Here is a 13019-nt window from a genome sequence, read left to right on the forward strand (position 1 = left end):
GTAATGATTTTCCTTCAATGCTGCCCCTTCTGCTTTACTTTTTCGAAATGCTTTTTCGGCTTGCTTTTTCGGTTCCGCTTTTTCTGCTTGCTCTTTCGATTTTTCTTTTTCCACCTGCTTTTTCAGTTCCACTTTTTCCGCTTGCGTTTTTCGATTCCGCTTTTTCTCCCTGCTTTTTCGGTTCCGTTTTTTCGGACTGCTTTTTCGTTTCTGCTTTTTCGGATTGCTACCCTGTTGAATCTCAAGACCATATCTTTCAATGGCATCAAGATTTTCAGCTTGAAGGGATTTCGTCCTTCAAACTATTGAGACAACCTCCAGAAAATTCTCCAATTTCTTTGATATTTCCAACCATACTTAAAAGAAGCTCTTCCATTTCTTTTATAGTGTTCTCACAAGAGCTCCATCCTTCGTTTTCTCAATGTGGAATAAAACATAACTCCCTTTATGTAACTTATGTCTCCAATGTGTTATAAAATAAAAGGGACTCTTTTAATTTAAATATTTCTCACAAACTATAGTCTATGCATTAATAAAGTTAAATATTTAAATTTAACTTTATAAAATAGCTTTATCAATGCAAAACAAATCTTATCAATGATAAACAAGTCTTCTTGCTGATTTTAAACAATTACTATCGACATACCGTTGCCACTGGATGTCCACCCATGCCCAAGATGACTTACTATAAATAGTAAGTATGCCCAAAGTTGTCTCAAAACCCCTCAGAAAGACCTGCAACTGAAACTATCTAGGCCAAATGGCCTCTAAGCCCCTTTAATGTCCTAGTTAGCCTACAGGACCATGGGGAAATAGGCTAACGACAACATCATGCTATGAATGCTAAAAAGGGGACATTATAGTCCGCCCTTCCCAAAATTGCTTGTCCCCAAGCAATGGCCGAACAACAACCCAATCAATCCACCTGGATCCCAAATGTAGTCATGAACTATACTGCTGTTAGTCAACATAGGCTCCTGCAACAACCTCTGAAAATTAACCAAGAGGAATCCATAATCAAATTGGCGAATACAACTCACCCAAACTCCAAAGTTAGGAACCCATGAGAAACAAGCTCTCGAAATATCAAAACCCAAGTAGAGTAGATAACCCAAATTGCCAACACAGTAAATACCATCAACGCATCTCACTGGTCTATATGGAATGTACAATCCAACTCTGCAACAATGGTGACCACTCCCACATGAAACTGCACCAAATACAAAGAATCCACACACTATACATCTACTGCAGTTAACACAACTCTGTAGATTACGGGCCACTGTCTCATAACCATAACTCCCATGCACCACTGATGGTGAAAAGACATCACAAGATAAACAGCAAGAAATGGAACCCAAACCAAATCTGCCTGCCACCAACTCCTTAACACAAGGATCAAATGCTAAGTGATGTACATACCCTGCAGTATAATGCTGATAAAAAGAACCAATCCCAGTCAACAGATCACCATGAACAAGTGATACAACCCACTGTAACTGATCACCAGCTAAGTCAGGAGATGTCATAACCAAAGGAGTAGAATCAATAACAACAACCGCTGAAGCATCACTCCCAAACTCCTTCTCTAAGTCATGTATTATCAAGCTATCAACCACAGAACCTATTGCCATGTCATGCCCATCACAACTCTCATCCTGTGGCGTCAAACCATCCCATAACTGATGACAAGCACTAGGAATCAAAGTATATCTCCATATCATCATCTCATCAACATGGTCGTCAAAGGTAAATTGATGAGCATACCTCACAGTGTAATGCCGATAGAATGCGCCAATCTTAGTCAGTGGCTCAGACTGCAACCCAGATGAAACTAACTGCAATCGATCACTAACCAAGCTGGAACTGATTACTACCTTCGAAGACATTGCCAAGGGAGTAGTATCACTAGCAAGAACCATGCCAACTGCCGGCTCACCAACATCACACACGATCTTTGATACAACATCTCTAGTCTCCGTGCCATCAGTACTAGAGGCCACCACCATGTCAGGCATACCACAACAATCTGCTATAGCACCCAACTCAACTGAACCTGACTCTAGTAGGAACGGAACCGATATGCCAATGTTAGTATCAAGGGTGGATGCATACCCATCTCCACTATCTCTGACAATCTCGACCATGGACATCCTCGGATCACTAGACACCACAGCTTGTGACTGTACAGAATCTGGTAAAGACTGCAGTCGCTCTAACTCCATGATCACCTTAGCCAAATGAAACTGTGACTCCTCGAAAGCCAACTGTGTACTCTCAAGAATCTCAGAAGTCACCTCGAGCTGCTGAGTAAGCTCACTCACCTCATCTTCCTTGGCCAATAATGCATCGTATGCTGTACTCCCCCACTCCATAAGATAATCTCTGTTGGCTACCAACTGCATATAATCCTGTCTCAGAATCCGAATAGCCTCCCATAAAGAGTGGATCTTTGTCAAGGAAAGTTAACTACCTCCCTGCTCATCAGTAGTAGGACAACCCCATCCATAAACTGCTAACAATTGACGAGCAGCGTCAAAATGTTGGCAAGCGATAGAAATGTCTCGCTCACTAACTCTCAACTGACTAGACACATGATGGCACTGGCTAGACTGTCTCCTACAAACCTCCTCTAACACACTGTCTAAAGGAGCATCCTCAAAGTTACTAGTCTCTAGACTATTACCATCCATATCCTGCGAATCAACTCCAAAGCTCATATCAACATACCTAGTATCAAAAACTGTAGCATCGCTGTCCAACCCCTCCGTACCATAAAAAACTGCTGAGGAAACTAAGTCCTCAAAACTATCCACAACATCCCCCTGGGTGTCGTCTGTAATAATTAGATCCTGGGACTCTCCTGTAAACTCTGTCATCTTTGAGAAATCATCAACATGTGACCTGACTGTAAAAGAAAACTGAGTCCCTGCTATAAGTGCTAACTCTCGAACTGAGCTCACCTCAAGACAAAGCTCGTCCACATGTCTCTCAGAATCCTGGAGAGCCAACTGAAGACACACCAAGGAATTCCGAGTATCCTCTAGCTCATGAGAAAGCTGGTCATCCTCCTCCTTCTTCTTCAATGCATCTAAATAGATCCCTGCAAGATTAAGGAGATGATCGTGATCTAAAAGTCGGTGTATGTAACTTACCTTCATTGCTTCCATGCCTTCCTTGATCTGCTGTAAGTCGTCACAAGAAGAACCTGTTGTGACTCCTTTCTATCTCTCCTGTAGTTGAATCATCCAAATGTGATTCTCAATCAATCCATACATCCTGTCATGATGAGATAAAGTCGCGACAATATCCTTGTCCCTTGTCTTCGGCTGGCTTGCCAAACCAAGTGAAGAGCTACTAGCCTCTATCTCATGTGAAGAAGCATCCAACTGTGCTTGATACTCATTTTCTGCAAAGTCCTGAATGCTCACTTTTTAATCAACTGTACTATCCTCAAACATGACAGTATCCTCAACTGCTGTAACTTCATCCAGCCCAACTGTACTGGAATCACTATCTGTGTCAATCATGCAATCCGATGTGCCTATGATATCACCTTCTGATGCAACTGGCTCAACCTGCACAACATCTAAAACCCCTTCTGCCTGTGAAGATGATGCAGATAAACCATTACTTGAAGATGTGCTGAAGTCTCCCTGTATCGAATCTGCATGTCTGTTAAACTCCTCATACAAGTTTCTGCCTGTCATAGGGAAGGTATGATCCTTAGGCCTATCAAAGCGTTCAATCAGTCTCTCCGAGAACTCCACATATGAGGTAATGTGTGCATGACCCATAGTGACCATACCATGATGCCACCACTTGTGTGCTAACCCATCCAGGTGAATTGCTGCATACTTAATAGCTTCTTTCTCAGGCATAGGGTTCATTTGAAAGTATGTGTCAAGCTTTTGAACCCAAGCTCTTGCTGTAGACTTCCCCGAGCCATCATAATATGGTAACTGAAGTTTCCCTACTTTCTTCTGTAGCTCATAGCTCTGGTTCCTGTCATGTCCACGTGGCATATGCTTCATCCGCACATCTATATACTCCCTAAAGGTAATTGCAGCAATAAAATTTGGACCTCCGGCTTCCCAATCTCTCCTCAGCTGGTCCTGTATATCAGTGATCTGGGGCTCTGGTACGGGCTGCTCTAGAGCTCTAGGAGGAAATATGGGAGTCATGGGCCGCGAACTCACTGTCCTAGTTGGCTGGGGTGCATGACCGAAATTGTTCCCAACTTGTTCGCCTCCATTATGTGCCCCATCCTGATTATTACCATTCTGATTATTTCCTCCACCCACATTAGCATTCAACCCCATTTGACAAGCCATCATCTGCATCATAAGCTCAAATCTCTGACTCTGTTCCTGTGCTCTTTGCTCTGCTGATCGCTGTCTCTGTGCTAAGGTGTCTAATAATTGTAAGAATCTTTCCTTTCCCTGATCTGGACCGACATTCATTTTGTCAAACATTTTTCTCTTTATCTGGCTGTTCCAAATTCCCTATAAGACCTCCATAGGATGGCAGGACTTATAGCTCTGATACCACTGTAATGACCCCAATAGGTTATAATTTCTTCAAACACCAAAAATCTTTATACTTAGTTGTTTGACATTTCGTCAAACACTTTGCAAGCAAGCTCTGATACCACTGTAATGACCCTCCTCAAATCTGCCCTCAAAAATGCTAATGAAAGCTCAAGGAATTTCATCAAAGAATTCACATGCAAGAGACATATGACTGATATAGTATTTCAGCTTGCTTTAAATGACCTTTTTCCAATTTGCATCAATGAGAATCTAGTGATAGAAGATTACAATGAACTACACAATGATCTAACATGAGTGTGCTCCTAATTTTGACAATATTCAATGCATATATTATGATCTAAGCATGAGAAAAGAACACCTACAAGCAACTGGCATTTTTGCAAACAGTTGGTATGCAAACTATCTAGCTGATAAATAATGAGATTGAATTGCTTAAATGACACCAGCAACTATTATCTTTTTTATTGCAATCAAATTTCTAATACAATACTCATGAAATATGGCCAAGACTTTGGCATTTACATGGATTACCAAAATGACAATGCTGGTATAATGCACACTTACAGCTGAAACTTATAATACCCTAAAAAAAACAATACTAACAAGGGAACCTGGTTGTAGATGGCTGTAATAATTTTCCTTCAATGTTGCCCCTTTTGCTTTACTTTTTCGAATTGCTTTTTCGGCTTGCTTTTTCGGTTTCGCTTTTTCCGCTTGCTTTTTCGATTCCGCTTTTTCCACCTGCTTTTTCAGTTCCGCTTTTTTCGCTTGCTTTTTTCGATTCCGCTTTTTCCGCTTGCTTTTTCGGTTACGCTTTTTCGGACTGCTTTTTTGTTTCTGCTTTTTCGGATTGCTACCTTGTTGAATCTCAAGACTATATCTTTCAATGGCGTCAAGATTTTCAGCTTGAAGGGATTTCGTCCTTCAAACTATTGAGACATAACCTCCAGAAAATTCTCCAATTTTTTTGATATTTCCAACCATACTTAAAAGAAGCTCTTCCATTTCTTTTATAGTGTTCTCACAAGAGCTCCATTCTTCATTTTCTCAATGTGGGATAAAACATAACTCCCTTTATGTAACTTATGTCTCCAATGTGTTATAAAATAAAAGGGACTATTTTAATTTAAATATTTCCCACAAACTATAGTCTATGCATTAATAAAGTTAAATATTTAAATTTAACTTTATAAAATAGCTTTATCAATGCAAAACAAATCTTATCAATGATAAACAAGTCTTCTTGCCGATTTTAAACAATTACCATCGACATACCATTGCCACTGGATGTCCACCCATGCCCAAGATGACTTACTATAAATAGTAAGTATGCCCAAAGTTGCCTCAAAACCCCTCAGAAAGACCTGCAACTGAAACTATCTAGGCCAAATGGCTTCTAAGCCCCTTTTGTGTCCTAGTTAGCCTACGGGACCGTGGGGAAGTAGGCTAACGACAACATCATGCTATGAATGCTAAAAAGGAGACATTACAAAAGGAGACTAATTTACCTGACAAAATATACTATTTTTGTATGCAAGGGAAACATAAAAGCGTTTCCTAAATTTAAGTTTACTTTGGAAGAAATTTATCTTGATTATATAAGTTGAAAAATACAGTTACGACGTGAAAATCTTGTAATAGCTAGAAAAGCTATCATCCATTCCTTTTAGCTACTAAACATGGATCTGAAACTTTATGAAAGCATGTTTTTCTTTAAGATGCATAGATTAGTGCTCTCAAAGTTGGCATGTGCTGAATCTCTGTCAACAATGTAGTAGAGGTACTAGATTCTTTCAATATCTAAAGAGCAGTTGTCTCTATAGCAATTTTAGCTAAAAGGTCTTGTTGAACATGTTGCAGGTTCTCTTCTTGTGTCTTATTAAAAATGAGAAATCATTGAAGCAGATGATGAAAAAAGAGTTTGTGAGTGACCTAAGTAGACTATTCATTATGTGCTTGAATGTGGGTGGTGTGTTGGTTGGAGTGTAGGCTAATTTAGTTATTGTTTTCCAAAGGAGATTAATTTGCCTCACAAAATATACTTTTTCCAATTTAAGGGAAAAATAAAAGCGTTTCCTAAATTTAAGTTTGTTTTGGAAGAAATTTATCTTGATTATATAAGTTGAAAAGTAAAGTTACATCAAAATCTTGTAATGGCTAGAAAAGCTATCATCCATTCCTTTTAGCTACTAAGCATGGATCTGAAACTTTATGAAAGAACATTTTCCTTTAAGATGCATAGATTAGTGCTCTCAAGGTTGACATGTGCTGAATCTCTGTCAACAATGTAGTAGAGGTACTAGATTCTTTCAATATCTAAAGAGCAGTTGTCTATATAGCAATTTTAGCGAAAAGGTCTTGTTGAACATGTTGCAGGTTCTCTTCCTATGTCTTATTAAAAATGAGAAATCATCAAAGCAGATGACGAAAAAAGAATTTGTGAATGGCCTAAGTAGACTATTCATCATGTGCTTGAATGTGGGTGGTGTGTTGGTTGGAGTCTACGCTAAAGGGTTGCCGTTGAATCGACCATTAGAATAAACTCTCCTTGAACTTGAAGCCACTCTTTGCAATGTCAACTATTAGACAAGCACTTGATGGTACCTTGGTTTCATAGTGATCTTTGGTAAAAAAAAATCTCATTTAAGTTGGTCCAAGTTTTATCAATTTTTGTGATCTAGTACCAATTCTTGATAGTGATCTTGTTCTAGGATCAATGGCCAGCACAGAGTTGTTGTTTTCCATATTTCTTTTTTGAAGGCAAAATTGATCTTCCATAGTGTGAGGCACTTAGCCAAATATGCTCTTTTTGGATCGGTTACTGAATTTACCAGTTGATGATCTTGTTATTCTTTGAAAGTGTTTTTCTGTAAAAGTGACTCATTGGGTAGTGGCATGGCACATACAAGATCTATCCAATGCTTCACTTTACAGTGCAGGGGGCCACACTTGTTGGTTAGTTAAAAATATATCATTATATTGTGAGAAAATCTATTTTGTTGGTTTATGACTATTCTCACTCAAGCTTGGGGAAGAGAATGAAATGGGATGGCAACATATTTCTGGTCTGGGGTACTTTTTGGGCCATTTTTTAGGGGATGACATGAGTCGACTGTAAAAACATGCAGGGAAGGTTATTAAAATATAGAAAAACTTAAAATATCTGTATTGTAACATTGATAGGTATTTAACAGAGGCATTGTAGAAGCTTAATGCCTAGCATGTTTCACCATTTCCTTGTTTCCATTACAGAAGATCATGATAATAATGTTACTGCAGCTATACAAACAATTATGGTTTTGTTCATTGATGAGAATTATGATGTACCACAATCTCTGTGTTCTATCATGTCGACTAACTGGAAGAAGGGAATTCTTGGATTCCTATTAGTTGAGGGGCAATTGGTTGGAAGAGTGATACTTTGTTGTGAGAAAATATTGAAACCTTTGTTGGGTAGAGATAGAAGTAGTTAATGAAAAATAGTCTTCCAATACAAGAATTCATGAATGCAGCAAGAACAAACTAACTTGACAAGAACTTTTCTTTCCTGCGAAGTGCCATGGCAGCCTAATCACATAAGCACAAGTAAAATGGCAAAGGTGCTAGAGGAAGATAAGTCAGCAAAGAAAGTATGGACTGACAACAAAGAAGGCACGGCTGCTAAAGTTTGGTTCTAACACAATGACAGAATAAGTTGAAACAAAAAGAATTCGTCATTGTTGTAGGTGAGGGGTATACAAGTCTCTATATTGGTGACTTGGAGATTATTTTTGATAAACCTTGTTAAAAAAATGAGTTTTTGGATGAATCTATGGTTCATCATAATGCTGTCCCACCATTTTGACGTGAGGATTTTATGGTCTCGTCCATTGAGTCAGCTGATACTGATGGGTGTAGTGTTCCTATAGATAAAAGAAAACTAGAAAATGTAATGTTGTGAGTGGCCAAGTCACTTTGATGACTTAGAGAAAAGGCCTTAAGCATTGCAGATTTGAATGACCAATTATTAGTCGCGAAGGAGAAGATTTTGCGAGTATTATCAAGGGCAGATGTTTCTATTAAATACATTGCAGATCTTATTTGGGAAACTCAAACTTAGGAGAGGAAAAGGGAGTTTTGAATGGAGTCACTAGTGCGTAGCTACACACAATTGAAGAATTATAGGTAAAAAGGGTATCATATTACATGCAGCTGTTCATGCATAGCGATTTGGCTATCAAGTTTGCAGAAGACTAGGAAAAGGTGGTTGACAATCTTTGCCACCAGTTAAGTATGGCTCATTTCTCACTATATAGAGAAAAACCTATGAAACATGGAACTAATATAAGGATCATGGAGATTAAGCGAATTATTGAAGGCATTAATGAAATCCATAGGGATGAAATAGTTGATAGTATATCCAACATTTCTTACAGTAAGGAGTTTTAGTGTGTTGAGGATGAGGAGGAAGTTAATTTCTGAATTTTATTGATCAATCTTCACCTAATGTAGTTTGTAGCTATGAGATAGCTTCTATAATAGGTTTTGTTGGAATTTTTGAGAGGGGTATACTTGATAGATCAGGACTTGTGTTAAGAAACCAAATTTTGTAGAAGAGAAGAATGAGCCATATGGAAACACTAACCAAAGGTATGGGACAAATGCTGATTTTATGGTTATGAACAACTGATTCAGGAGCATATTAGGTTCCGAGTGATCTTGCATCAACCAATAATATTCTGTTTCCAGTTTTCTTAGTTTGCCATTATTTCAGTCTATTGATTGATTCCACGATCCTTGATTTCTTTGAGTTAACATTTGTGATGTTCAGAGTTTGATATGAACTTGTTCTTGTTCCTAAGTTCACAACTTGTTTGGGTCTCTAGTTGTGATTCATTCTCTTTCAAGTAGCTTGTTCTTGCCAATTTCCTTGACCGTTAGTGGATTTCAGTCTTGTGATGGAAATCTACGACCGTGTGTCTTTAGTGGTGCTTCTAACTATGTTCTTGGATCATGTGAGGACATAAATATGGAGCTGCAAGTCTTCAAATCGTTTATGCCTTGTGTTTCCCTTTGATTTGGGAATGGATCTATTTATCGTAATATGTTTCCTGTTTTTTGGGGAATGTTATGGATCGTATGTCTAACCTGAATGTCACTTGCCCATATATTGTAATGTAATATATCTCTTGAAGGCGATAGTTGAGAGCATTGATGTAAAAATCGCCTGAGGAGATTAATCGCCTAGGCCTGAAAAAGTTTAATCGGGAAAAATCGGGAAAAAATCGGGGAAAAAATCGGGAACTAAAAAACCACTAAATTTTAATAAAAAAATGCGATTTTTTTACAGAATTCAATGTTTTTTTGCATCTAATGACTTAATTACTAACAATACATAAGAAACAATCATGTTTAGATTTATATCAATGCAAAAAGAGTTATTAATCGGTAAATTACTAACAAGTAAGTAGTGACAAGTTGTAAATTACTAACAACTAACAAGTTCACAACACATGAGAAGTATTCTCATAAATAAAGTGTCAAATGTAAAGAGTTCAAATAAGCACATCAACATGACTACAAATAAGTACAAATGTCAAATACAGGACTACATCTTCCTCTTCCCAGTCACTTTACTAGCGAGTGCGGGAGAGGGTAAAGCTCTAGAACTAGAACCCCGCAGGGTTTGTGCCCGTGTCTGTATCTGTGCCAATGCAGGAGATGGTGTAGCTATAGAACTAGATGTCGGTATCTCCACATTCGCTGCGCGCAAGATGTCAAGGTCCTCTGCAGTAAGCTCAATGTCATCATCCTCATCATCGCCCTCCTCGATGTCATCCAAATCGATGTCATATCCAGTTCCATCCCCTTCCTCCTCCGCAACCTCCTCTGCGGCCTCCCTCTCCAAATTGGAGATGTCCTCCTGTGTAAATAAGGGAGCCTGCTCCTGTGCCGTCCAATCATAATAAGGATCTATCTCATCCAAATCGATTGGCCCAGGAGGATCTTGTTGCGCCTTTTTCATGCACAATTTAAGATTATATTGCACATAGACCATGTCATTCATCCTCTTTTGGGACAACCTATTTCTCTTTTTTGTGTGGATGGCCTCAAACAAACTCCAGTTGCGCTCACAATGTGATGCGCTACAAGGCTGTGATAGGATTCTGAGAGCAAATTTTGCAAGATTTGGAGTGCTTGCACCCCAAGTGGTCCACCAAGCCACTGCATCACAAAAATTGTACAAGTTAGAAAATACTAATAGACAACAAAAAATGAAACATAAATATTAATTTAGCATTTGAGATTCAGAAGTTTGCAAATGTATTACCTGGGGTTTGTGTAAGCCTTGCTCTCTTGCAGAGAGAAGCTGAGAACACCTTGCCTCCTGCTGAAGTGAAGATCTCCTGCTCAGCGATGATTTTATCTCTTGTTTCCTCGCTGGTTACCATCTTTTCGACGCACTCACTTAGGCCTCTGATGACCTCTCCATCAGGATCTGCATATGTACCATCAGCCCTAAAACCAAAAACCAAAAACAAATAAGTCTTCCAATTTTAGTACACACCCAACACCCTACGAAAGCAAAATGAACTGAAGCCTTTGTTAACTTAAATTTGAGTAAGAATGAGCTTACAGTATACCTAAAACGTGGGTTGAGGAAATATCCTGCTGCATGAATGGGTTGGTGAAGCTGATTATTCCACCTTCTATCAATGATCTGCCAAATGGGTTCATATTTGATGCTTTCCCCCTCATAGTAATTTTTGACAGATTCTTTGGCCTTGTCCATGGCCTCATATAGTTCACCCATTGGCGTTTGGTCTCCATCAACCAAACGCAAAACTCCGACTAAAGGCTTGGACACTTGCAATATAAATTTGAAATTAGTTGACAAGTTACAAAATTATTATTTACTTGAGTTACAAACTTAGTATGTTATAAAGTTGTAAAGTGTAAACTAAAACTTAAAGTTTTGTAGTTACCTTTACTATTTCATCAGCCTTATCTTCAAAATATTTATCAAACACAATCCGCACAACATTGTCTCCTTCACTCTTCTTTGAAAATGTGGAAGCAAGCCATTTTTTGGAAACAAACATTTGCTTCAAAGAAGCCAAATTATTGAGAATGCTTTGCAATGTCAAAAAAATCATTGCAAACCTTGTGACGGCAGGCCTGACAATTTCTTTGCCATCAGTGTGCTCTCTCATCAGGCTAAGGACCCATGGGTGATTGTATATGTATTTTGTCACCCGCCTTGCATCCTCCACAATTGGAGTGACCCACTCAAGTTTGCCCATGTCCTTCAAAAGAAGGTCAAGGACATGTGCTGCACACGGGGTCCAAGAGAGAGTGGGGTGCTTCTGCTGTAGGAGTTTTCTTGCCAATTGTAAAAGCAAATACTAATTAGTTTCCAACTTTTCAAATATATCAAACTATTAAAAATTCTTCTTGTGAAATTCACAATGCACATGCAACATAAAATTACGGTTTACCTGCTGATACATATGCAGCAGCATTGTCTGTGATGATTTGCACCACATTTTCAATGCCAATCTCTAAGACCATGTTCTCCAACATCAATGCTAATGTCTGAGCATTTTTTACCTTGTTGGAGGCATCGATTGATTTTAGGAGCACCACATTATCATTACAGCAGGCCAAAAAATTAATTATGGTCCTGCTCTTCCCATCCGTCCACCCGTCAGAAAGAATGGTACAACCAAATTTTGTCCATTCTTGTTTCTGTTCCTCAACAAATGCTTTGGCCCTCTCAACAACATTTCCAATAAGCCTACAAAAACAAAATTTAGTTATGTCTTAGATTCTTAGTAATTTAAAATTGATTTAGTAATCAACATTCTAATTTCTAGATAAATTAATTAAAATTTAGAACTAAGTAAAAAGTTAAAAATTAAAAGGAAATCGAGTGTAATAAAATTATTCGCTCACCTGCCACCCAACACAAAACGAGAAGGGGACTTGTACCCCTTTCCTGCAACTGTCAACCCTGTGGCCAAAGCCTCCCAATAGGGACTGTCAACAACACTAATAGGAAGGTTGTTGAAAACCCAGAAATCTGCTAGTGCATTGTCCAACTGGTCATGGACCTCCTTATTCCATCTAGTGGCCTCTAATGAAGGTTGTGCACCAGGTGTGTGGCTCGGCACAAAATAGCTCCCTATCCCAGAAGCACCTGCTGATCCTGATGGTGCGGAAGTGCTAGGAGGTGTAGGAGTGGGAGTGGGAGTGGAACTCGTGAAAGAAAAAACACCCTGTTTGCGGACACGCGGCCCACGATAAGAGCCATCCATGCTTTCAATGGCTGCCTCCTCCTCCTGAACATCAACGAAACTGCCCTGGGTCTCTGCTATGGCTGCCCTGACATGCAATTTATTCCGCTGTCTTTGCAATTTTTTTTGCTCTCCAGCTGCGAGCAAGGCATTTGCAAACCTTTTTATTTCTTCTGTTGTATTCTCACAA

At 38.9% G+C, this 13019-nt stretch overlaps 2 protein-coding genes across 8 annotated transcripts in view; one reads left to right on the top strand and one right to left on the bottom strand.

Annotated features, from left to right (window-relative positions):
* The window catches only part of LOC149556360 (phenylacetaldehyde synthase-like), a 191595-nt gene that overhangs the window by 118020 nt on the left and 60556 nt on the right, over positions 1-13019 (top strand). The window contains exon 11 of one of the 7 annotated variants that reach the window (XM_089830652.1): positions 6414-6567. The exons of the other annotated variants lie outside the window; for them this stretch is intronic. Coding sequence (XP_089686778.1) covers positions 6414-6453 — 40 coding nt within the window. The 3' untranslated portion in view covers positions 6454-6567. Of the gene's footprint in view, positions 1-6413; positions 6568-13019 lie in introns of those variants that run through there. 7 annotated transcript variants of the gene reach the window in all.
* Positions 10034-11365, bottom strand: LOC149556361 (uncharacterized). Its single transcript, XM_089830653.1, has 2 exons — positions 11177-11365; positions 10034-11051 (listed from the first exon to the last, which is right to left on the bottom strand). The coding sequence occupies exon 2, from the start codon at positions 10597-10599 to the stop codon at positions 10141-10143; it is 459 nt and encodes a 152-aa protein (XP_089686779.1). The 5' UTR covers positions 10600-11051; positions 11177-11365; the 3' UTR covers positions 10034-10140.

The sequence above is a fragment of the Cupressus sempervirens genome, chromosome 5 (assembly GCF_028749045.1).
Source record: "Cupressus sempervirens isolate cs-2001-9-10 chromosome 5, ASM2874904v1, whole genome shotgun sequence".
In the NCBI taxonomy this organism is placed as follows: Eukaryota; Viridiplantae; Streptophyta; class Pinopsida; order Cupressales; family Cupressaceae; genus Cupressus; species Cupressus sempervirens.